Consider the following 26,706-nt stretch of genomic DNA (forward strand, 5'->3'; position numbering starts at 1 on the left):
GCGCAACAGAGTTCACCCGCAAATGCAGGAACACCGGAAATAATAACTAAACCAACGAATGAGAAATGGTGGAGGCTACTAGAACGAAGAGACATTTTTTCCGATAAAACGTGGTGAGTGAAAAACGTAATTACATAGCTCACTCCCACCCGGTATCTCATTCTACTGTTATACGACTCTGTATGCGTTGCTTGTTGGAAGTTTTTGGAACGGATTCCTGTTGGAACGTTCCACAAATTATACCCACCCTGTGCCAAGCTGTCGTCAAGGCAAAGGATGGCCATTTGAAGAATCTCAAATATAAAATATATTTTGATTTGTTCAACACTTTTTTGATTACTACATGATTCCATGTGTTATTTCATAGTTTGTCTTCACTATTATTCTACAATGTAGAAAATAGTAAAAATAAAAACCCTTAAATGAGTAGGTGTTCTAAAACTTTTGACAGGTAGTGTATGTGTGCGTGCTTTCTTATGTGCATGTACAGTATGTGTGTGTGTGTGTGTGTGTGTGTGTGTGCGTGTTGGTACACTATCCCAGTGTCAATATTAAACAGGCTCATTTTTGTGATAAACTGACATCAATTATGACTGATTCTGGTGTCTGACTGTTATGTCATCCCTATGACAGTTTAAAGAAGCCCACCCACAGTTCAGTTATCGCATGTCTGAGCAAGTAGGACAAAAGTAGACCTGAAAAACATTGTTTCATGTGATTTCTAGACAGATTGGGGATTTAAATGGATTGAGAAAGAGGAAGGAGAAACCATGGAAACAATACATGTCGTGTTGCCTATATTTCTTTTGCTATCGGAAATCCTCTCATTATCATACACAAACAAATCACATCTGACATAACTATTGATAAACATTTTGCACTAATAGTACATTTCAAGCACGGGTGCAACTTTCACTGGGGACGGGGGGGGACGACATGTCCGTCCTCCCACCACATTCTTAAAGTGCATTTTTGTCCCCCTCAAGTTTATTGGAATGTGATACAAAACAAGGAAATAGTGTGCTTTAGGACCATTCGGTTGCCTCCGAGCGGTCGGGTAGGCTGTTTGGAGTGATAAATATGTCCCACCCACTTCTTAAACCAAAGTTGCACCCCTGATTTCAAGTAATATCAAGCCATAAGAGAATACAAAATATGCCTCCTCACAGGTGCTTCCTCACTTGGTATAGCATTTACTTTATGTACCGATAACCATTCTACCCAGGTTACCTTGACTGGTTTTCCTGATCATGGTGCAGTACTGTAGTGTTTGTCCACGCTGAAGGTCTGCTCATCAGTGAAACCCTCCCGGGCACAATACCCACAGGCAACCCCATGCCAGGCCTACCCCCTAGGATCAAAGACTCAGGAGCACGGAGAAGTAAGCCCAGACAAAGTACACAGACCTGAGCTTTCATTTATAATAGTCAATGGCAGCCACTCTTAGACATGAAAAGGAGCTCAATATAAAGTTGAAAAGGTCTGGCTAGCATGCATAGGGAGAGAGTCAAGCCAGGGCCAGTTACTCAATATTGATGCAAATCTCTCATTATTCTAAATTGTTTCCCCCATCCCAGTGTAACTGGGGTCACTGGGCTCAAAACAGTGTTTCTCTGCATCACAACCCCTCTAACAGTCCAAACCGGTTGAGCCACCCAAAGGATTCAAAAATTGGATGGCTCCAACCACATTTCAAGCTAGCTGAGGGGTGCGCTCTAGTTATTTAAAACACTGTTACACCGGCTTTTGGGTGGAAAAATAAACCATTAAGATTCAGTTCTGCAATGCCCTCGTTTTTAAAACTGTCACTAGAACCCAGTTATGCACATGTGCTGGAGCAGTCAGACCCCACACAATCCCAGGGTATTGGTTTTAGCTCATGAAACCAGTAGGCCTATCGCATTCCTTGCAGGGTTGGGGATTAATTTAAATTGAAGTCAGTCAATTCAGGAAGTAAATTCAAATTCCAGTGAACTGGCATTATTTCTGAAACAACTTCTCAAACTGAGAAGCATTTTTTGGGGCAAAAGTGTCAATGATTGACTTGAAAGCACTTCCTGAATTGACCCGAAATGTTTAAATAAAGCTTAACATAGGTCATTGCAGTGCATCAGATGGCCAACACTAAAGACACTTTAAAACTGTTATTTTATTAAGGAAAACAGTGAAAGAGACGAATTTGCGGTAAAAGCTTGTAAGGTACATTTTAAAACTCTTGAGACTGGACGTCTTTGGCATTGCTGCCGTTGTCTTTCGGTTGCTTGCTCTTCTTGGGGAGTAACACGGCTTGGATGTTTGGAAGGACACCACCCTCCGATATGGTGACCGCACACAGCAGCGTGTTCAGCTCCTCATCGTTCCGTACAGCTAGTTGGATGTGCCGTGGAGCAATGCGCGACTTCTTATTGTCACGGGCCGCGTTGCCCGAGAGCTCCAGGACTTCAGCGCAGAGATACTCCAGTATGGCAGCGAGGTAGACTGCAGCTCCTGTACCAATGCGGGCAGCGTAATGTCCCTTCTTCAGCAGACGGTGAATTCGGCCTACAGGAAACTGGAGACCTGCCCTGACAGTGCGACTTGTGTAAGTCTTCGATTTGGAGACAGCTTTCTTTCCACGACCGGACATCTTGTAGTTTGGAGATAAAGTACATGTTTATTAGTGGCTGTTGAAATTACTCAAACATTGACTCAAGTGCATCGCCAATATGCAAGCCCTCCTGGGAAGAGTTGTGAATGCAAATAAGCTAATGCACTGCCCTTCAGCTGGTGCCCACTCAATCACTACAATCCCACAGGCACACTATTTACACAGTTAACAGAACTACCAGAACACTTGCACTTTAAATCAAAATATAGAAAGTTACGAGGACAAGGCATAACACACAAATGAGAAATTAGCAAAAAACGACACATGTCTATACTCACGGCGACAGGCTGTTTGCAAAAACTAGAAGAAGCCTAAACTGGAAATAACAGCAGCCATAGAGCCTTTTTTATGAAGGGAATAACAAGTTTTCCCAAAGTCACATGTCGTAAATACTTATGTCTGATTGGATAGCCGATTAGAGGAAATTCACATGGGGCCCAATTCCAAATCGAGCCCTAGGCCCTACTCCTTACTACTCTGGATATATATACAGTACGTTAGCAGATCCGATAGGGTAGGTGGAAGTTGTACCATCTATTTTACACCTATTCTGTGTTCAGATCATTTCACATTAGTCTACCAGAAAATGTTATATTAGAAGAGTGTTTCCCAACTCCGGTCCTGAGTACCACAACAGTACACGTGTTTGTTGTACCCGGACAAGCGCAGCCGATTGTACTTGCCAACTAATCATCAAGCCCTTGACAAGTTGAATCAGGTGCTTTTTTTCCGGCGCTACATCAAAATGTGTGCTGTTGGAGGTACTCGAGGACCGGAGTTGGGAAACGCTATATCAGAAGAGAGGAAGGATGAAAGCCAGCATGATGATAATGGTGTTTTTGTGCCATCTAGTGAACAAGGATATTCAATTCAATTCAAGGGGCTTTATTGGCATTTATTGGCCAAAGCGAGGTAGATAATATACAAAAGTGAAATAAACAATAAAAATTAACAGTAAACATTACACATACAGAAGTTTCAAAACAAGAAAGACATTACAAACGTCATATTATATATATATATACAGTGTTTTAACAATGTACAAATGGTTAAAGGACACAAGATAAAATAAATAAGCATAAAAATGGGTTGTATTTACAATGGTGTTTGTTCTTCACTGGTTGCCCTTTTCTTGTGGCAACAGGTCACAAATCTTGCTGCTGTGATGGCACACTGTGGAATGTCACCCAGTAGATATGGAAGTTTATCAAAATTGGATTTGGATATTACTCTCCGATGAAGTAGTCATGTTGAAGAAGTCCCGCCCACTTTGGCATGGATTGGTTGTTACTATGAAGGGGGCGTGTCAAGATTCAGGGTGAAACACCAATCGTATCAAATGTTTTATTGACGTAATAACGGAGTGCCCAGAGACTTCCGGAGACTTTCACACATGTGAAAAAAACATGGGGACACTATTTAGATGTTTTTCTCTATAGCTCGTATTTGTTCTTCGGTCAGCACCAAGAAATAACAATCTTTAGCGTTTTCTGTGATTGACTTAACATATTTTCTTAACCTGTTTTCAACATTTGTCGCGTTAGCAAACTTTTCAGCTCTCAAGTTAGGCAGCTAATTTAAGTTAGCCACCTTGGTAACATCTAGCTAGCTATCATGGATTACTCGGACGAAAATTCGGTACAATTCCACGGGGATGAAGAGATTATAGAAGTCATCGACCTTAACGAAACAGAGCAAAACCCAGGTAATGATGGTTGCATGCTTAGCTAGATAACGTTAGTTGGTCAGAATCAGATGCTTCAAGGGGTGTAGTTTAGTTAATGTCCTTATAAATGTATGAGGACTTGCTACATGGACTGGCATTAATTGAGCAAAATAAATTGTCTCTTGGACGCTGGTGGCATTGTCTTGGTTAGACCTTTTATGAGTTAATGTCGTGGTATAAAATTAAGAGGTACATGTGTCAAGTACAGTAATACCTCACTCTGACGGTCAGATGATTTGGCGGATGAGTTCGAGGACGTGGACGTCGGAGAGACTGAGGACGGAGACGATGAACAGGAAGACTGGGATACCGACGACGAGATGGAGCAGGAAAAGGAGCAAGATGACAGCGAACTCACCTTTTCCAAACACACAGGTACTAGTTAGCTAACTATATCACCTGACTAGTGCTTTTCTTCAGTCTCTTCACAACTCAGTGGCAGTTGCCGGTAGTAGGTCCATCTCACTATCTTGTCCATCACCGCCACCACTATGTGGATAGGATTTGACCGTAAAGGGTGGATGACTTTACAGTCATTTCATGTATTGAAGGGAAGAAGACAGGGTAGAAGCTATTGGATAGGCCAGGGACATGTATGGGTCTCTTTTTTTTTCTTTCTGTTGTTACATTGACTTGTGTTTTCCAGGCTCCGTGTTCTGTGTGAGTCTGGACCCAGCCACAAACAGCTTGGCTGTGACCGGAGGAGAGGATGACAAGGCCTATGTCTGGAGAGTGAGTGATGGGGAAGTGCTGTTTGAATGTACAGGTGAGTCTCCATACTCTCCAAGCTGTCATCAATTAGTTGTTGTGCTTTTAATTTAGCTTTGACATCCCAATAGGACATTTCTTTATGCTACAGGATAGTTGAGCTCAGAATAAACAGATATTTGTGTTGCTCCCAATATTTAACCCCAGTCCTTCTTTTTCCACAACCGTAGGCCATAAGGACTCCGTGACAAGTGTTTTATTCAGCCATGATTCTTCCCTGGTGGCCACGGGGGACATGAGCGGGCTGATCAAGGTCTGGAAGGTGGAGACCAAGCAGGAGGTGTGGTCCTTCGAGGTGGGAGACCTGGAGGTGAGGGAGAACGCAGCCCGGCCCGAAACAGGGTGCGCATATTTATTGTAGACCAGCAGGAACACACTGCCACACCTGATTCAGCCTGATTAAGCTAGGTAGTTAAATCAAGTTTTGGCATCTGGTGTGTGTGTGTGTGTTAGTGGATGGAGTGGCACCCCTGCGCCCCGGTGCTGCTGGCGGGCATGGCGGACGGTAACGTTTGGATGTGGAAGATCCCAGGGGGTGACTGTAAGACCCTGCAGGGCCCTGGTTGCCAGTCGACCAGTGGAAAGGTCCTGCCAGACGGTGAGACTGTCTCCCCAGCCAAGCGTAAAGGACAATTCAGCACAGAACACTCTACCATGATCTGTGCTGCCAGGTTGAACATGTAACAACTTTGTCTTTTATCCACAGGGAAGAGAGCTGTGGTGGGCTATGAAGATGGCAACGTACGACTTTGGGACCTCAAGCAGGGAAATGCCACCCATGTGATTAAAGGTGAGTTTGGCCAAGTTGTCGCATGCCTGAACAGAGTATGTGACAATCCTCACTACTGCCAGACGGCAGGATGTGTGTCATGGTCACTGGGAATAGGTGTGGAATACCTCATGAAAATCAGTGTGGATTGTGTTTATTAGTGTGCATAGCTTACTTTCTATCTAGAGCAGATGACCAAACCCCAAATCCTAATCTTGACTTTTCTGAGAATAAAACAATAATAACTGCCACTGGACCAGCGGTAAGGAACAACTTCTATCCCCACTCAACTGTCTCCTCACTTCTCTGGCCCACTCAGGTCATGATGGACACCAGGGGGCGCTGACGTGCCTGGCCTGTAACAAGGACGGCTCTCTGGTGCTGACGGGCTCCGTGGACGGCCGTGCCAAGCTCATCAACACTGCCACTGGCAAGGTGGGCAGCGGGCACTACTGTATTATAGAGAACACATAACTACTGTATTATAGAGAACGCACATACTGTATTATAGAGAACACATACTGCATGATGGAGAACACATAACTACTGTATTATAGAGAACACATAACTACTGTATTATAGAGAACACATAACTACTGTATTGTAGAGAACACATAACTACTGTATTATAGAGAACACATAACTACTGTATTATAGAGAACACATAACTACTGTATTGTAGAGAACACATAACTACTGTATTATAGAGAACACATAACTACTGTATTATAGAGAACACATAACTACTGTATTATAGAGAACACATAACTACTGTATTATAGAGAACACATAACTACTGTATTATAGAGAACACATACATACTGTATTATAGAGAACACATACATACTGTATTATAGAGAACACATAACTACTGTATTATAGAGAACACATAACTACTGTATTATAGAGAACACATAACTACTGTATTATAGAGAACACATACATACTGTATTGTAGAGAACACATAACTACTGTATTGTAGAGAACACATCACATACTGTATTATAGAGAACACATACATACTGTATTATAGAGAACACATAACTACTGTATTATAGAGAACACATACATACTGTATTATAGAGAACACATACATACTGTATTATAGAGAACACATAACTACTGTATTATAGAGAACACATAACTACTGTATTATAGAGAACACATAACTACTGTATTATAGAGAACACATAACTACTGTATTATAGAGAACACATAACTACTGTATTATAGAGAACACATACATACTGTATTGTAGAGAACACATAACTACTGTATTGTAGAGAACACATCACATACTGTATTATAGAGAACTGATTTGAACACAGCAAACAATGACCTCATTGCGTGCCAATGATATCACCAGTGCTTCTTTGAATGACTGTATTTCTGCCCAATCACCGCTGATTGTCTTGAAATCTCGCTTGGTAGATAGCCAATGGGCTGAGGTAAACGGCAATATTTAATGTTTATATCCGGGAAGACCAGCTTTTGAACGAAATTCGAGCGTAACAGCCATTTGCCATTGGAATTTCTACCCGAAGGAGCCACTTTGTTTGCGCGAAGCAGTATTGAGTCAAGATCATTTTCCGCTATTTTATTGAACGAATTATGGCGAGTAAATCTGGAAAATCAAAGGCAAAGTCCAGGTATACAGATCTACATGATATTATTGACGAGATTGATAGAGAAAGTGACACAGAATTACAAGAAGATCTATCGGATTGTATGTCAAGTTTGGACTCCCAATTTGAAGACATGTTTTTGTATGGTGAAGATGCCATTCTCGATCGGTAAGTAATTCTCATGCTGTTGTTTGAAATATTTGACATATACAGTGCCTTGCGAAAGTATCCGGCCCCCTTGAACTTTGCGACCTTTTGCCACATTTCAGGCTTCAAACATAAAGATATAAAACTGTATTTTTTCATGAAGTGGAACGACATTTATTGGATATTTCAAACTTTTTTAACAAATCAAAAACTGAAAAATTGGGCGTGCAAAATTATTCAGCCCCCTTAAGTTAATACTTTGTAGCGCCACCTTTTGCTGCGATTACAGCTGTAAGTCGCTTGGGGTATGTCTCTATCAGTTTTGCACATCGAGAGACTGAATTTTTTTCCCATTCCTCCTTGCAAAACAGCTCGAGCTCAGTGAGGTTGGATGGAGAGCATTTGTGAACAGCAGTTTTCAGTTCTTTCCACAGATTCTCGATTGGATTCAGGTCTGGACTTTGACTTGGCCATTCTAACACCTGGATATGTTTATTTTTTTAACCATTCCATTGTAGATTTTGCTTTATGTTTTGGATCATTGTCTTGTTGGAAGACAAATCTCCGTCCCAGTCTCAGGTCTTTTGCAGACTCCATCAGGTTTTCTTCCAGAATGGTCCTGTATTTGGCTCCATCCATCTTCCCATCAATTTTAACCATCTTCCCTGTCCCTGCTGAAGAAAAGCAGGCCCAAACCATGATGCTGCCACCACCATGCTTGACAGTGGGGATGGTGTGTTCAGCTGTGTTGCTTTTACGCCAAACATAACGTTTTGCATTGTTGCCAAAAAGTTCAATTTTGGTTTCATCTGACCAGAGCACCTTCTTCCACATGTTTGGTGTGTCTCCCAGGTGGCTTGTGGCAAACTTTAAACAACACTTTTTATGGATATCTTTAAGAAATGGCTTTCTTCTTGCCACTCTTCCATAAAGGCCAGATTTGTGCAATATACGACTGATTGTTGTCCTATGGACAGAGTCTCCCACCTCAGCTGTAGATCTCTGCAGTTCATCCAGAGTGATCATGGGCCTCTTGGCTGCATCTCTGATCAGTCTTCTCCTTGTATGAGCTGAAAGTTTAGAGGGACGGCCAGGTCTTGGTAGATTTGCAGTGGTCTGATACTCCTTCCATTTCAATATTATCGCTTGCACAGTGCTCCTTTGGATGTTTAAAGCGTGGGAAATCTTTTTGTATCCAAATCCGGCTTTAAACTTCTTCACAACAGTATCTCGGACCTGCCTGGTGTGTTCCTTGTTCTTCATGATGCTCTCTGCGCTTTTAACGGACCTCTGAGACTATCACAGTGCAGGTGCATTTATACGGAGACTTGATTACACACAGGTGGATTGTATTTATCATCATTAGTCATTTAGGTCAACATTGGATCATTCAGAGATCCTCACCGAACTTCTGGAGAGAGTTTGCTGCACTGAAAGTAAAGGGGCTGAATAATTTTGCACGCCCAATTTTTCAGTTTTTGATTTGTTAAAAAAGTTAGAAATATCCAATAAATGTCGTTCCACTTCATGATTGTGTCCCACTTGTTGTTGATTCTTCACAAAAAAATACAGTTTTATATATTTATGTTTGAAGCCTGAAATGTGGCAAAAGGTCGCAAAGTTCAAGGGGGCCGAATACTTTCGCAAGGCACTGTATATATTCAGTAATGAAATGTTTGTTGTGGCGCCATATGGCTCTACATTTTGGGTGTTTGTGTGTCTGTAAATATTATATGTATTTTATCTAAACATGGAACGGAACAGAACCTCACCTTAGTGATTCACGTTCCCTACTCTAATATAATCTGTGTTTCTGTGTCTTTATTTCACAGTCTGCTGTCTCCGGCTCCACACCTACCCCCGCCCTGCCAGGTGGGAAGTCTGTGACAAAGAAGCGGAGGTGGGGAAGAGCGAAACCTGCAATCGGAGAGGAGGAGGGTCGTTGGCACTCTGTGCTGGAGGAGGATGTGTTGCCTACACCTCCAGTATTCAGACCAATAAGGCCATCAGGACCTCAGCTGGACATGACCTCTAAGTACAGCCCCATGCAACTTTTTCAGCTGTTTTTCACCTCGGCAGTTGTTGATTCCCTGGTGTCGAACACAAATAAGTATGGTGCTAAGAAGCAGGCAGGCAAGAAAGAGGGATGGAAGCCCATTTCCATGTCAGATCTTTTTTGTTTCATGTCAATGGTCATGTACATGGGTCTTGTGAAGCTAAAAACCCTGAAAGACTACTGGAAAACTGCTCCCCTCTATCAACTGCCTTTCCCCTCCACTGTCATATCATGCAAAAGGTTTCTGACAATCTCACGGGCGCTTCATATCAGTGACCCAGAAGTTGATGAGGACAATGAGAAGATGAGAAGCACAGCAAGGTTTGATAGGCTGTGCAAAATAAAACCTCTCTACCCCAGCATCGTTGAGGCTTGCAAAACCTATTTTCAGCCTGCCCAGAACGTTTCCATCGATGAGAGGATGGTAGCTTCAAAGGCCAGAATTGGCCTAAAACAATACATGCGTAACAAACCAACTAAATGGGGTTACAAGCTGTTTGTTTTGGCTGATTCTGTGTGTGCATACACGTGTAATTTATTTGTTTATGAGGGGAAGAGCAGTGTTGCGACCGGTAAGGGATTAGCTATGACTCTGTTATGCAGTTATTAGATTTTCAACTGCTGGGGAAGGGCTACAAACTGTTTGTGGACAACTTTTAAACAAGCCCTACCCTGTTTGCAGACCTGAGGAAGCGGGATGTGTGGGCTTGTGGCACCATTCGGACCAACAGAGTGGGCTTTCCAAAGACAAAGGTGAACGACATGCCTAAGCGATGGATCCGTGAAGATGGCCTGCTCTTTGTGAAGTGGATGGATACCAGAGAGGTGGTCATGTGCTCCACTATCCACAAGTCCTTCAGTGGCGATCATGTCGTCAGGCGTGTGAAGGACGCTACAGGGGCATGGACCACAAAAAATGTCCCCATTCCTGCAGCCATCAAGGACTACAACAAGAGCATGGGAGGTGTGGACCTGTCAGATGCACTGATTGGCTACTACAATGTTCTCCACAAGGCAATGAAATGGTACAAGACATTTTTCTATCATTTCATTGACATTGCTGTGGTGAATGCCTTCATCCTCCAGAAGGAAATGGCTAAGAGCTGTGGACAGCCCCCCATCTCACAGCTAGCCTTCAGGGAGCTGCTCATCCATGTCCTCTACCTCTGTCCCTTCTACCCCTGTCCCCTCTACCTCTGTCCCTTCTGCTCCAACCAGTTGTGTTCACCTGCCCCAGATTCATCTCTGCAGGCATGATTGTGCCTCGGGGCAAAAAGGGCACAGTAGGGAGACGTCGTTGTGTTCTGTGTCACAGGAAATGCCCCATCACCTGCACCAGCTGTTCAGTAACCCTCTGCTTTACAGCAGAAAGAGAGTGCTATTGGGCATGGCATCAGAAACACAATATTTTGTAGAGGACTGAGGGTCTTCACAATATTGTACATTATACATTGAATGTGTGTAAATAGTTACCCTTGTTATTTTACATTTTTTCTAAATGTAATATGGGGGGGGGGGGGGGGGGGGGGGGGGTTAGAATTGCATTTGAGTGTTTTGTATATAGTCATTTACATCAAAATGTTCTTCATTCAAACCACCCCCAGCATCCTATCTGTATGTGTGGATGTTCTTGTTCAGTTGAAAGATGATGCAGCAACAATAAAAACAGAAAACATATGTTTATTTCCTTGTATTTTCTTCTACCAGATCTATGGCGTTATTCTCCTACATTCAATTCACATTTACACAAACTTCAGAGTGTTTCCTTTCAAATGATACCAAGAATATGCATATCCTTGGTTCTGGGCCTGAACTACAGGCAGTTAGATTTGGGTATGTCTTCAGGCGGAAATTTGAAAAAAGTAGGGGGTAGGTCTAAGAGATTAAATTAACAAACTATAGTTTTGGCAAGTCGGTTAGGATATCTACTTCGCATGACACAAGTCATTTTTCCAACAATTGTTTACAGACAGATTATTTCACTTATAATTTACTGTATCACAATTCCAGTGGGTCAGAAGTATACGTACACTAAGTGCTTTGCTGCAGGAGGGACTGCTGCACTTCACAAAATAGATGGCATCATGAGGCAGGAAAATTATGTGGATATATTGAAGCAACATCTCAAGACATCAGTCAGGAAGTTAAAGCTTGGTTGCAAATGGGTCTTCCAAATGGACAATGACCCCAAGCATACTTCCAAAGTTGTGGCAAAATGGCTTAAGGACAACGAAGTCAAGGTATTGGAGTGGCCATCACAAAGCCCTGACCTCAATCCTATAGAACATTTTATGGGCAGAACTGAAAAAGCATGTGTGAGCAAGAAGGCCTACAAACCTGACTCAGTTACACCAGCTCTGTCAGGAATGGGCCAAAATTCACCCAACTTATTGTGGGAAGCTTATTGAAGGCTGCCTGACACGTTTGACCCAAGTTAAACAATTTAAAGGCAATGCTACCAAATACTAATTGAGTGCATGTTAACTTCTGACCTACTGGGAATGTGATGAAAGAAATAAAAGCTGAAATGAATAATTCTCCCTACTATTCTGACATTTCATGTTCTTAAAATAAAGTGGTGATCCTAACTGACCTAAGTTGGGGAAGTTTTACCAGGATTAAGTGTTAGGAATTGTGTGAAACTGAGTTTAAATGTATTTGGCTAAGGTGTATGTAAACTTCTGACTTCAACTGTAACTACTGTAGGATAGAGACCACATAACTACTGGAGCTACAGTAGAGACCACGTAACTACTGGAGCTACGGTAGAGACCACGTAACTACTGGAGCTACGGTAGAGACCACGTAACTACTGGAGCTACGGTAGAGACCACGTAACTACTGGAGCTACGGTAGAGACCACGTAACTACTGGAGCTACGGTAGAGACCACGTAACTACTGGAGCTACGGTAGAGACCACGTAACTACTGGAGCTACGGTATAGACCACGTAACTACTGGAGCTACGGTAGAGACCACGTAACTACTGGAGCTACGGTAGAGACCACGTAACTGCTGGAGCTACGGTAGGGACCACGTAACTGCTGCAGCTACGGTAGAGACCACGTAACTGCTGGAGCTACGGTAGAGACCACGTAACTACTGGAGCTACGGTAGAGACCACGTAACTACTGGAGCTACGGTAGAGACCACGTAACTGCTGCAGCTACGGTAGAGACCACGTAACTGCTGGAGCTACGGTAGAGACCACGTAACTGCTGGAGCTACGGTAGGGACCACGTAACTGCTGCAGCTACGGTAGAGACCACGTAACTGCTGGAGCTACGGTAGAGACCACGTAACTACTGGAGCTACGGTAGAGACCACGTAACTGCTGGAGCTACGGTAGAGACCACATAACTACTGGAGCTACGGTAGAGACCACGTAACTGCTGGAGCTACGGTAGAGACCCCGTAACTACTGGAGCTACGGTAGAGACCACGTAACTGCTGGAGCTACGGTAGAGACCACGGACCACAGAGGACAGTGGGAATGAAAACAGTACTTCTGGGTTTACATGGTGGGACAGATGACATGATGACATGGGGAGATTGACATGCATTATTCACAAGAAAATGTTCTGTCGTGTTCAAGGTACCAACATGGTATGGGTTTTCGAGATGTGCTGTCCTGCTACTTATCAGTTGGTATATGCTGTATAACTGGAATGTATCTAATGGGGTGTGTAGGTGTTGGGTGTGTTCTCTGTGGACGAGGGCAAAGCCAAAGCCTCTCAGGAGGATGCTGAGGAGACCAACTCGGTGGAGTCAGTGGGGTTCTGCAATGTGTAAGACTTCATGTTTTTAACATAAGACCAGAATCACAAGTTAACTTTAAATGAACTACATGGCATACGGTGTGTAACAGTTGACATGTTTTGAACGATGCCGTGTTCTCTGTTGTCCAGGTTGCCTCTGATAGCGGTGGCGTATCTGCATGGGACCCTGGCTATCTATGACCTCTCCTCACAGGTCCTCAGACACAAGTGTCAGCACCAGGTAAGAAACCAGCCATCCAACAGGCTCCCAACTCACAACCAAACCCACAATAATCCTCTGATCATGGATTGTAGAGACGTGTTGCTCTGCTATTTTCATATGCCTTGTTATATGCTCTATAACCGACTGTGTGTGTGTGTCAGGCTGGCATTGTTAAACTGCAGTGGGAGGAGTCATCCTCTGTGGTGTCCACCTGTAGTCTGGACGGGGCGGTGAGGCTGTGGGATGCCCGCTCGGGAACCATGGTGTCAGAGTACCGTGGCCACCAGGCGGAGATCCTCGACTTCACACTTAACAGGTACACACACCAACACACACGCTTATCACAGATCCTAACCTTTTCAATTAGGCTTATGCACAAAACGTCTGACCCTGTATCAGTGGTTATGAGGATCTTGTATTGTACTTACTTGGGCCAGAAAGGCTCCTATTCTCATCTGACTCTCTCTCCTCCTCCCACAGAGAAGCCTCTATGGCGGTCACTGTCTCTGGAGACCACCGGGCCAAAGTCTTCTGCCTCCAACGACCAGACCGTTAATAAGAGGAGCAGAGGGAGAAAGAGCGAGAGAAATGGGGATGGACTCAACCCCGATCGCGCTTTGTCGACAATGCACCTTAAAGGCAATGTTCCCGTTTTTGTGGAGACCGTTTTAACGGTGGACACTGCATATATCGTCTCAATCCGAAGTTGTCCTTTAAATGGCGCATTGTCAACAAAGTGCGATCGGATTGAATCCCAGCCTTTCATTGTGTTTTCTCACAACTGAGGGTTTTTGAAGTGTCTTGTATCGATTGTGGTCTGTCTGATCTATAGTAGACCTGCAGTGTTCTAGAATTGCCAGCCATTCTACTCAGGTTTCTCAAGTAGAACCCACACAAAATATATGTATTCTAAGTGGTGTGGTAGTGTAGATGTTGGAACACGTCATCCTAGAGGCAATACGTTGTGTGGTCCTTGATTTATTACTAAATACACTTACATCATCACTGACCTTGGTGTTCCCTGTGCGATTTGGATTGATGACAATTACGAATACACATTAAGGTAATAGAGCTACGTAGAGATGGAGATCTCGATGATGTCCCCATCATTTCTGGTGATTTGTGGAGTGTAATCCTCACTTTCCCCCTAAATCACCCCAAATTATGTCAACTCAACCTTATGTAAATATATTGGGCCCTGTTGAAATACTTTAGAAATGAATCCGTCCTTTCTTTTCTGAAGTAATCACGAATCTGGATTGGTGGAAATAATGTGCTAACTTTGCTTGCCCCTACCCCATCACTGACCTTAAGGAAACATGGAAGGAAGGGTGCATCTCTGAAGTATTGGGACAGAGCCATGGGCTTTGTTCTGCTGTTTGTTGGAACCATTAAAGATGTTTTCAACCCAAGTCTCTAGGTTGTCCTGGTTCATTCCCAGCATCAGCTCTGCCTGAGAAGGCTTTGTGCAGACCGTCATTGAGTCCCATATTGTCTCTCAAATGGCACCCTATTCTCTATAGTGGTCTTCTTTTGACTAGTGCTGTGGTCAAAAGTAGTGCACTATATAGGGAATAGGATGCGATTTGTTACACACTGTAGGGACCAGAACACTGCTGTGATTAGAGGTATGATAAGCATACTACAAAGTCAACTGCATCATCAAGAGATGATGTCATTTGTAATTTGTTGTTGTAAGCTTGGATCTGTGTTCTTGATCTAATGCATTCAGCCACGCTACAGGGTGCCCTAGCCAAAATAGCTTCTAGGCTATCTAACATTATACAGATATGACTCAGATACAGTGCATTTGGAAAGTATTTAGACCCCTTGACTTTTTCCACATTTTATGTTACAGCCCTTATTCAAAAATGTATTAAATAATGTTCCTCAATCTACATGCTACCCCATAATGACAAAGCGAAAACAGTTTTTTTTGTGGAAATATATTGAAATAAAACTGATACTGTATTTACATAAGTATTCAGATCCTTTGCTATGAGACTTGTAATTGAGTTCAGGTGCATCCTGTTTCCATTGATCATCCCTGAGATGTTTCTACAATGTGATTGGAGTCCACCTGTGGTAAAATCAATTGATTGGACATGCTTTGGAAAGGCACACACTTGTCTATATAAGGTCCCACAGTTGAAAGTGCATGTCAGAGCAAAAACCAAGCCATGAGGTCAAAGGAATTGTCTGTAGAGCTCCGAGACAGGATTGTGTCGAGCCACAGAGGGTACCAAAGAATGTATGCAGCATTGAAGGTCCCCAAGAGATGCTAAGCTACAGGAATGTTTTGCGTCTGAGTCTGTAATACCAACATGTTTCAAGCTGACCACCATAGTCCCTGTGCCTAAGAACACTAAGATAACCTGCCTAAACAACTACCAACCTGAAGCACTCACGTCTGTAGCCATGAAGTGCTTTGAAAGGCTGGTCATGGCTCACATCAGCACCATTATCCCAGAAACCCTAGACCCACTCCAATTTGCAAACTGCCCAAACAGATCCACAGATGATGCAATCTCTATTGCACACCACACTGCCCTTTCCCACCTGGACAAAAGGAACACCTATGTGAGAGTGCTGTTCATTGACTACAGCTCAGCATACAACATCATAGTGCCCTCAAAGCTCATCACTAAGCTAATGACCATGGGACTAAACACCTCCCTCTGCAACTGGATCCTGGACTTCCTGACGGGCCGCCCCCAGGTGGTAAGGGTAGGTAACAACACATCCGCCACGCTGATCTTCAACACGGGGGCCCCTCAGGGGTGTGTGCTCAGTCCCCTCCTGTACTCCCTTTTCACTCATGACTGCACGGCCAGACACGACTCCAATACCATCATTAAGTTTGCCGATGACACAACAGTGGCATGAGACAGCCTATAGGGAGGAGGTCAGAGACCTGGCTGTGTGGTGCCAGGACAACAACTTCTCCCTCAACATGATCAAGACAAAGGAGATGATTGTGGACTACAGGAAAAGGAGGACCGAGCACACCCCCATTCTCATCGACGGGGCTGTAGTGGAGCAGGTTGAGAGCTTCAAGTTCCTTGGTGTCCATATCACCAACAAACTAACATGGTCCAAGCACACCAAGACAGTCGGAAGAGGGCACGACAAAACCTATTCCGCCTCTGGAGACTTTGACATTGGAACTCAGATCCTCAAAAGGTTCTACAGCTGCACCATCAAGAGCATCCTGACTGGTTGCATCACTGCCTGGTATGGCAACAACAGTGGCCTCCATCATTCTTAAATGGAAGAAGTTTGGGAACCACCAAGACACTTCCTAGAGCTTGCCGCCTGGCCAAACTGAGCAATCGGGGGAGAAGGGCCTTGGTCACTCTGACAGAGCTCCAGAGTTCTTCTGTGGAGATTGAATAACCTTCCAGAAGGACAACCATCTCTGCAGCACTCCACCAATCAGGCCTTTATGGTAGTGGCCAGATGGAAGCCATTAAAAGGCAAAGGCTTGGAGTTTGCCAAACGGCACCTAAAGGACTCTCAAACCATAAGAAACAAGATTCTCTGGCCTGAATTCCAATTGCCACGTCTGGAGGAAACCAGGCACTGCTCATAACCTGGCCAATACCATCCCTATGGTGAAGCATGGTGGTTGCAACATAATGCTGTGGGGATGTTTTTCAGTGGCATAGACTGGGAGACTAGTCAGGATCGAAGGAAAGATGATCAGAGGAAAGTACACCAAGATCTTTGATGAAAACCTGCTCCAGAGCGCTCAGGACCACCGACTGGGGCGACAGTTCACCTTCCAACAGGACAACGACCCTAAGCACACAGCCAAGACAACCCAGGATTGGCTTCGGGACAAGTCTCTGAATGTCCTTGAGTGGCCCAGCCAGAACCCAATCGAACATCTCTGGAGAGACCTGATAATGTGTGCAGCAACGCTCCCCATCCAACCTTACAGAGCTTGAGAGGATCTGAAGAGAAGAATGGGAGTAAAACATGTTTATGTTTTGGGTTCTAATGGGGGTACGACAGTAGAACTAAGCTGATGGGGCATTTTAAGTTATATTCTTCAAGAATCAGTGGCTATATATCTTGATTTTCTTCGTCAAATGTATTCAAGCTTTAAAAGGGGAAAGCACATAAATTGTAGGAAAATCTAGGTGAGGATAACCTCCTTTCTAGGAAGAGGCAGTGGCCACTAGTCCAGTGTTTCCCAGTGTTTTCCATTCCTCCAGTACACCCAAGTAACAGTATACATTTTGTTGTAGTACACCTCATTCAACTTGACAACGAATCATAAAGCCCTTAATGAGTTGAATCAGGTGAGTTTTATTTGGGGGGGGGGGGGGGGCTACAACAAAAATATGTGCTGCTGGGTGTTCTGGAGGACTGGAATTGAGAAAGTTAGGCTACCATATTTTCCTGTGAACCCGAGGGGATAAAATGATCTCCTGTGTCATGACAAGCCCTTTCCCCTAGGAAAAGCCTCATAAGCAGATGTTTATGTCCTGTAAGAATGTAATGATGTTGCTGTTTTATTGCAGTGGCCTATATATTCTACCCAGCAGGAAAGGCATTAGCCAACTAGCTACTGTTTTGTTGCTATGCCAATGCTTGTGAAATGTCTACCTCTTTACCAAACTGGTCTTTAGAGAGAGTGTGTGGGAGGGACAGAGCTAGTATAACAGAAAGACCAAGGCATTATCACATTTTATGGGTGTGTTTAGTAGTTGTTTGTCAGGATTTGCAAAGACCCAAGTACAGTAACACTAACTATCCTCATCTTATTCCTATTTAATCATGTGTGGGTTTTAATGTAGCTGAAGGATAGTGCTATATCCTCTGTTGTGGTTGGTTGCCAGGCTCCAATGAGACTGTGTATGATTGGTCACGGATATGGTGATGAAACCCAGACAGGGACAATACAGGTCTGGAGAACTCTACAGTTAAATGCACAGGAAGCTACTGGGTATAACGTATGGCTTCCACCGCCATCACTCCTCTCCTCTCATCCCTCTATAGTCTATACTATATCCTCCTACATCATTCCACTCTCCTCCCAATCCTCCCATTTATCTGTCTATTCCTCGCTATTGCTGCCATCACTCCCTCCTCTTCTCATGTCGGAATTCTCCCCCTGCTCCTTCCATCACTCCATTCCATCCATAGCCCTCCTCCTTCCATCACTCCATTCCATCCATAGCCCTCCTCCTTCCATCACTCCATTCCATCCATAGCCCTCCTCCTTCCATCACTCCATTCCATCCATAGCCCTCCTCCTTCCATCATTCCATTCCATCCATAGCTCTCCTCCTTCCATCACTCCATTCCATCCATAGCTCTCCTCCTTCCATCACTCCATTCCATCCATAGCCCTCCTCCTTCCATCACTCCATTCCATCCATAGCCCTCCTACTTCCATCACTCCATTCCATCCATAGCTCTCCTCCTTCCATCACTCCATTCCATCCATAGCCCTCCTCCTTCCATCACTCCATTCCATCCATAGCCCTCCTCCTTCCATCACTCCATTCCATCCATAGCCCTCCTACTTCCATCACTCCATTCCATCCATAGCCCTCCTCCTCCCCAATCGCTCCTTTTACCACTCACCTGCCTTCTTTTCTCTCTATTCCATCCATCACCTTCCTCCTGTCCTTTCTCTATTCCCCCCTCTTCCACACCTCCGTTTCTCATCTCCATCAGAGGGGAAACAAAACAACGGTCTCCCAGGACAGTGTGCCCAAGCGCTTATTTCCTACATCTGGATATCTCAAACCAGCCCAACTGTGATGCTGTTGACACACTCGTTCTGAGTGCACCTGCACGCGCCGTGTGCCAATGTGCTTTAAATACCCAGTGTGGCATGACTTTCATATTTCATGTCAGTCACACAACAGAGACCCCTTTTGCTACGTACATACAAACGTTCACACAACATCCTCTCAACGTTACCTCAGTTTATGGGCATGACTGGGGTAAGTTGGAGCTGGCCTGGCGACCTGGTAAAAGTAACACCTGCGATGAGTGTAGTTGGTCTTAGAGCGATGTGAGGATTTTATGTTTGTCTGTCACAGTGCCACTGCTAACGTTAGGGTTTTTGGCCCCAAAGGTTAATGTGTGTGTGTGTTTATCACAAAAGGAGCTGCGCAGGGATTTAGCACCAGCCTGTCTCTAAGGATTTACAGCCTGTGAGAGGTAGTTCGTGGAATTCAATAGGGGTCGACCACAAAGAGGGTATGGGCTACTGTAGCAAACCGATACAGTGAGAAAGAGGTGGTTATACTACATGTAAAAGTCAACACATTTATTATTACAGCATGTTAATTACCCTTTACTAAGTCTGTTGACTGAGAACACGTTGATTCCTGGGAGATATGGGGAGAGTTGTGGCTGATAGCTTTGGAGAACCATATTATTTAAAGAAGTTTCTAGAGAACTAGATAAAAGGAGAATCATTTCTACTATTTTAGTTTTTTGCTCTTGTATTTCCTAGAAGACAGAAATCCTAAAAGTGAGGGAGCCTTTTGGTTTATGTCTGAGTGTTCTCTGTCATCTTCCTCTTTCAACTGACTGATAACCCTCCATATTGTGTTATGTGTGTGTGTGCTTGTGCATGATTGTATTGTGTGTGTGTGTGTGTGTGTGTGTGTGTCGTCCCTGCACAATGTCTCCTTAGCTAGCAGGCTTTGGAGAAGAGTTGTGTTTAAAAGCGTTATCACATTGGAAGCTACGGGCCCCCAGTGCTACGGACCAATCCGTCTCATTGCCAAGTCCAAACTATTGCTGAGGGAGTCTGTGTTTATACAGCATAACTGGCCGACTGGAAGCCGGGCCGTCCATCTACAGAGATGTTTAAAGATGATGCTTATTTGACCAGCTCTATAGATTAATATACTGTATATACCATTAGGTGTAAATGTTTGCAAAGGACATACAGTCATAGGAATCTTGTGTTGGATACAGGAGCATCTGGGGTTGTGGATTGAGAAGTAAGGAATGTGTGCTTGCGTTGGGGGTCGGTGGAAAAGGAACATCCGAAGAGGATAGTTGTAGACATGTAGTTCATCACATGATCTTCATCATAATGGCCAATAATTTCTTAATTTAAGATGGCCAATAAGGCATCATTTCATAAACACATCCGCAGTCCACACATTTCCCAAATGTATAATGTGAATACTCCCTTTAGCTCTGTTGTGGCACCTGACTGACAGCAACTCACTGCTTACAGGCAGTGCTCCCACTTCCCCTCTCTGAGTGTACTTCCCCTTTAAGACCCAGCATCTGTTAGGAAGCCCCTGCACTCAGCTCCTCTCTGCCTCACCACAAGGGCTTTCTGAGGGGCAGCAGGACAGTTCTCTGTAGCGTTGGCTAGATTCACCACAGGGAGTGTGAGTAGTGTGACAAGTCATTTAGAGAGTGTGGAAGGTCACAGAGGAGAAAGGGTGTTATTTGGGATCTACAGGTTGTTGATATAAATAATACCTGTCTGTGGCATACACCTGTTCTCTAATCAAATGACGATACGGCGTTTCTCCTTCACAGGGAACCAACGACTGAATCTCTTGTCCTACAAAGGTGAGCTTTGTCTTCAACACCATTTTCTTGTAATGGACATATGAATCAAGACTTATGAATCACATGAGCATTTAGACTTGACTAAACCTTAATTAAAATGGTCAAATTACTGTAAAATGAAAATGTACATTTGCCTTTTTAACTGTAAAATGATCAAAAGCAAATTAGTATTTTGTCATAGGAGGATTTTCTAATAGGAGAAACACAGTTACATCTGGCTATAACCCAGTGTTTTGTAATCCTGGTCCTGTTTTAGCACTACACACCTGATTCAAATGATCAACCCATCATCGAGATTTGATGACTTTAATCAGGTGTGTTAGTGCTAAGGCAAACACTAAAATGTGCACTCCTTTGGATCCACAGGACCAGGATTAAGAAACACTCCTCTCTAACCTACCATTTCTCTGAGCAATGCATCTTATTCAGGGCTGGGCAACTCCAGTCCTCAGGGGTCGGAGTAGTGTCACACTTTATCCACATCACTAGTAAACACAGCTGATTTAAACTCATTGAATTCTAAACTGACGATCATGATTAGTTGATTATTGGAGTCAGGTGTGTTAGATGGCGCTGGGGCAAAAGTGTGACACCTATCAGGCCCCCGAGGACTGGAGTTGCCCATCCCTGATCTAAATGAACACTCCATTTTGAAAGAATGGAAGCCATTCATTTAACCTCTTTGTATAGGGTTGACAAGGGAGCACAGGTTATGCGTTAGTCCATGGGAGAATCCTGTATGTTACAGTTCAGCCATACAAGGACATTAACCCACGGTCTTTTACAAGGACATCTGTTACCACGCACGTCTGTCTGTGTTATAAAGCAGTTTTTTACTGGTTCCTCTAAGCAAAGGAGTCAAAAGGTTGGCTTTGCACAAATCAAATTGCATTGGACACATACACATGGTTAGCCGATGTTATTGCGAGTGTAGCGAAATGCTTCTACATCCGACAGTGCAGCAGTATCTAACACGTAATATCTAACAATTCCACAACAAAACCTAATACACACAATCTAGTAAAGTAATGGGATGAGAATATATAAGTATAAAATATATGGATGAGCAGTGACAGAGCAGCTAAGATGCAATAGATAGTGAAGAATAGATAGTGAAGGATACAGTTTCTACATATGAGATGAGTAATGCGAGATATGTAAACATTCTTAAAGGGGCGTTATTAAAGCGACTAGTAGTAATGATAATAGTATATTCTATTAAGCAGATGCTTTTATCCAAAGCGACTTGGAGTCATGCGTGTTCCCAGGTGGTCCCGGGAATCAACATATATTCTGGCATGTTGATTTATTACCTTTAGGCACATTACAACACATCATTAAGAAGAGCTTCAACTCGTAAAGTAGGGCTACAGATGTAGGATCTTAATCTGAGACAATTTTCTACAGCAGGAGGATAATTCTGCAGCAACAGGAAATGAGCATTATGTGGACTAGAATTTAATGAAAAAATAAAATAATTGTAGAAGTTAGTACGTTTTTCGTTAGTATTTTATTAGGGTCCATGTTTGCTACAGCCAAAGCTGCAGCTCCTCTTCCTGTGGTCCACACAAAACATAAAATATGACAAAGTACAGAACACCAACAAACAATTACAGCTGAAGGACAGAACTACATAAAATGACAATACATAGCACTAATAGACAGGTACAGAGCTACATTTTTAAAATAAGAATACACACTCATATTATCATGTCTTAGCAATCCATGTACACACAATAGTGGCTACACTGCAGTCATCCATTTTGTTACAGTTGCTTAACGTTACAATTGCAGCTCCTGATCCTGATCTCTCAGAACCAGTTGTTCTGTAAACACTAGCGAGAATCTCACAACATTAGAAACCACCCGTGTACAATATGATTCATAGATGCTACTGAATGCAAGTGCAACGAAAAAACAACAATGGAAAAGCAACGGTTCTTCCAGCTAAGGCTTCAACCACTGTTTTCACCATAGCAGCCGGGCCATTCAGCTCATAAATTAGCTATCAATTAAGTTGTCTCCCCGCTAAGGCTTCAACCACTGTTTTCACCATAGCAGCCGGGCCATTCAGCTCATAAATGAGCTATCAATTAAGTTGTCTCCCCGCTAAGGCTTCAACCACTGTTTTCACCATAGCAGCCGGGCCATTCAGCTCATAAATGAGCTATCAATTAAGTTGTCTCCCCGCTAAGGCTTCAACCACTGTTTTCACCATAGCAGCCGGGCCATTCAGCTCATAAATGAGCTATAAATTAAGTTGTCTCCCCGCTAAGGCTTCAATTTAATCCTTCACTTCAGCAATCGTGTTGGAGTTTTCTGAGGCTAAAGTTTCAATTTAGTCCTTCACTTTAGCTGCATATGTGGTCTTTTTAGAGAGCCATCTGTTCAAATCAAGTCTGGCATTTTAAAGTGGAAATGACATACTTTAGAAGCCTTTTTAAACCTTGAATACACTACAGGTTTGCAAGAAAATTCTCAGCTACAAATGCGTGATCAAATTAAGATCCTGCATCTGTACATGAGGGTGTTACTGTATGTGAGACATTGTATCTCACATAGAAATGTGTTTAGGAACGCTTAGCTTTTTCCAGTGTGGTGTCACTTTCTACAACCCTGCATTAGTTGTGTTTGTCTAGATACTGGACCCTCAGCCAGCTGGGTGTTTAATAACTAACCACAGAGTCTGACCTGATGGGGTCTGTTCAGTACACTCGTGGAAAAAAAGGGTTCCAAAAGGGTTCTTTGGTTGTCCTCATAGGAGAACCCTTTTTGGTTCCATTTAGAACCCTCCGTGGAAAGGGTCCTACCTGGAACTCAAAGGGGTTCTACCTGGAAGCAAAAGGGTTCTTCAAAGGGTTCGCCTATGGGGACAGTCCAATAACCCTTTTAGGTTCTAGACAGTACATTTCTTTCTAAGAGTGAAGTGTGCAAGCTTACGAAACAAATACATTTAGATAGAGTATATGCAATTGCTTGTCATATAGAATATATCTATTATATTTCTATCAAAACATTCAGATAGAAATGTATAGCATATACAGTAATATAGGGCTTTCATTGTGTCAACTCTAACCCCCCCATCCAAATATGATTACCTGTCATACACAGTAATATAGGGCTTTCATTTTGTCAACTCTACCCCCCCATCCAAATATGATTACCTGTCATATACAGTAATATAGGGCTTTCATTGTGTCAACTCTAACCCCCCCATCCAAATATGATTACCTGTCATATACCGAAATATAGGGCTTTCATTGTGTCAACTCTAACCCCCCCATCCAAATATGATTACCTGTCATACACAGTAATATAGGGCTTTCATTTTGTCAACTCTACCCCCCCATCCAAATATGATTACCTGTCATATACAGTAATATAGGGCTTTCATTGTGTCAACTCTAACCCCCCCATCCAAATATGATTACCTGTCATATACCGAAATATAGGGCTTTCATTGTGTCAACTCTAACCCCCCCATCCAAATATGATTACCTGTCATATACAGTGATATAGGGCTTTCATTGTGTCAACTCTAACCCCCCCATCCAAATATGATTACCTGTCATACACAGTAATATAGGGCTTTCATTTAGTCAACTCTACCCCCCCATCCAAATATGATTACCTGTCATATACAGTAATATAGGGCTTTCATTTTGTCAACTCTACCCCCCCATCCAAATATGATTACCTGTCATATACCGAAATATAGGGCTTTGATTTTGTCAACTCTACCCCCCCCCCCCCCCCCCCAGTTGTTGTCCTTCTCTCTTCCTGTCTATTCAGACCAAAGGCTTGATATTACATTTCCTTTGGGATCAATCTACGTGAACCGCAGCAGTCTGCAGGAAGAAAACAAAGACACTCGTCTTTTAAACATTCCTCTCTCTTACGCTGGGGCAATGGAGAGGAAACAGTAATCCTGCGGCCATGATGACTGTTGTAATTGTGTTTAAAGAGATAACATCCATGTACATCTATCTACAAGTGGAGAGACAGAACACGAAGACACTGTGTTTTACCTAAAGAGGCCATTTAACCAATAAACTAGGGTTATTCAATTACAGACCCTCAAGCCCTGATGTACTGCTGGGACTCTTTTCTGCCTGATTTGTTAATCAATTAATACCATTGATACGTGATGCTAGAGACAGAGGCTATTTCAGGGGTCCAAGCCTGTCTTACTTGACAGACTGGGTTTACAGCATCATATTGTAACGATTCTCGTCCTCCTCTTCTGAGGAGGAGTAGTAGAAGGATCGGAGGACCAATGGTAAGTGTCCAAATTGTATTTATTATATGAACACAAAACAAAAACAACGAGAACGAAACAGTCCTGAACAGTGAAATACAAAACACAGAACAGAAAATATTCACCCACGAAACATTGGTGGGAAAAGGCTACCTAAGTATGATTCTCATTCAGAGACAACTAACGACACCTGCCTCTGATTGAGAACCATACCAGGCCAAACGCAAAATACAACATAGAAAAACAAGCATAGACTGCCCACCCCAACTCACGCCCTGATCATACTAAAACAAAGACAAAACAAAGGAACTAAGGTCAGAACGTGACAGTACCCCCCCCCCCCCCCCCCCCCAGCTCAGGACAGACGGGAGACCCTGGCCGCTCAGGACAGACGGGAGACCCTGGCAGCTCAGGACAGACAGGAGACCCTGGCCGCTCAGGACAGACGGGAGACCCTGGCCGCTCAGGACAGACGGGAGACTTTGACAGCGCTGGGCAGGAGGAGGACTCTGGCAGCACTGGACAGGCGGGAGCACCTGTAGGAAGGAGACGGAGAGACAGCCTGGTGCGGTGGGGACCGTGAAGGCGCACTGGAGCTCTCACCGGATAGACCGGACCATGAAGGCGCACTGGTGAAGGCGCACTGAGTCTGCCCAACCCTACCTGGCTGGAACTCATTGAGTTCCCTGAATTCCTATCGGACCTTGTAGTCATAGCAGATAATATTCTAATCTTTGGTGACTTTAATATTCACATGGAAAAGTCCACAGACCCACTCCAAAATACTTTCGGAGCCATCATCGACTCAGTGGGTTTTGTCCAACATGTCTCTGGACCCACTCACTGTCACAGTCATACTCTGGACCTAGTTTTGTCCCATGGAATAAATGTTGTGGATCTTAATGTTTTTCCTCATAATCCTGGACTATCGGACCACCATTTTATTATGTTTGCAATTGCAACAAATAATCTGCTCAGACCCCAACCAAGGAACATCAAAAGTCGTGCTATAAATTCACAGACAACACAAAGATTCCTTGATGTCCTTCCATATTCCCTCTGTCTACCCAAGGACGGCAGAGGACAAAAATCAGTTAACCACCTGAGGAACTCAATTCAACCTTGCGCAATACCCTAGATGCAGTTGCACCCCTAAAAACTAA

At 43.6% G+C, this 26,706-nt stretch overlaps 2 protein-coding genes across 3 annotated transcripts; one reads left to right on the forward strand and one right to left on the reverse strand.

Moving 5' to 3' along the window:
• Nucleotides 1–2,129: 2,129 nt before the first annotated feature.
• LOC110495458 (late histone H2A.2.2) lies at nt 2,130–3,084 on the reverse strand. Its single transcript, XM_021570732.2, has 2 exons — nt 2,926–3,084; nt 2,130–2,626 (listed from the first exon to the last, which is right to left on the reverse strand). Exon 2 carries the CDS (start codon nt 2,624–2,626, stop codon nt 2,207–2,209), a length of 420 nt encoding a protein of 139 aa, XP_021426407.1. The 5' UTR covers nt 2,926–3,084; the 3' UTR covers nt 2,130–2,206.
• Nucleotides 3,085–3,980: 896 nt separating this feature from the next.
• Nucleotides 3,981–15,131, forward strand: LOC110495457 (angio-associated migratory cell protein). Of its 2 annotated transcripts, XM_021570731.2 has the most exons (11): nt 3,981–4,352; nt 4,605–4,748; nt 5,020–5,139; nt 5,312–5,451; nt 5,595–5,739; nt 5,848–5,931; nt 6,230–6,345; nt 13,429–13,526; nt 13,647–13,737; nt 13,881–14,035; nt 14,200–15,131. In XM_021570731.2, the coding sequence occupies exons 1-11, from the start codon at nt 4,262–4,264 to the stop codon at nt 14,273–14,275; spliced, it is 1,260 nt and encodes a 419-aa protein (XP_021426406.1). In that variant the 5' UTR covers nt 3,981–4,261; the 3' UTR covers nt 14,276–15,131. The 2 variants fall into 2 exon arrangements, with proteins under 2 accessions (XP_021426406.1, XP_021426404.1); XM_021570729.2 differs by lacking the exons at nt 13,429–13,526; nt 13,647–13,737; nt 13,881–14,035; nt 14,200–15,131 and adding an exon at nt 9,515–11,234.
• The last annotated feature ends 11,575 nt before the right edge of the window (nt 15,132–26,706 follow it).

Source organism: Oncorhynchus mykiss, chromosome 18, assembly GCF_013265735.2.
Source record: "Oncorhynchus mykiss isolate Arlee chromosome 18, USDA_OmykA_1.1, whole genome shotgun sequence".
Lineage (NCBI taxonomy): Eukaryota > Metazoa > Chordata > Actinopteri > Salmoniformes > Salmonidae > Oncorhynchus > Oncorhynchus mykiss.

What these genes read in the sequence shown, in the direction of transcription:
- LOC110495457 (XM_021570729.2), top strand. Translation starts at nt 4,262, where the DNA reads ATGGATTACTCGGACGAAAATTCGGTACAATTCCACGGGGATGAAGAG. An exon ending in TCGAGGTGGGAGACCTGGAG is followed by an intron (nt 5,452 to 5,594) that starts GTGAGGGAGAAC and finishes TGTGTGTGTTAG; the next exon opens with TGGATGGAGTGGCACCCCTG. An exon ending in TGCCACCCATGTGATTAAAG is followed by an intron (nt 5,932 to 6,229) that starts GTGAGTTTGGCC and finishes TGGCCCACTCAG; the next exon opens with GTCATGATGGACACCAGGGG.
- LOC110495458 (XM_021570732.2), bottom strand. Translation starts at nt 2,626, where the DNA reads ATGTCCGGTCGTGGAAAGAAAGCTGTCTCCAAATCGAAGACTTACACA.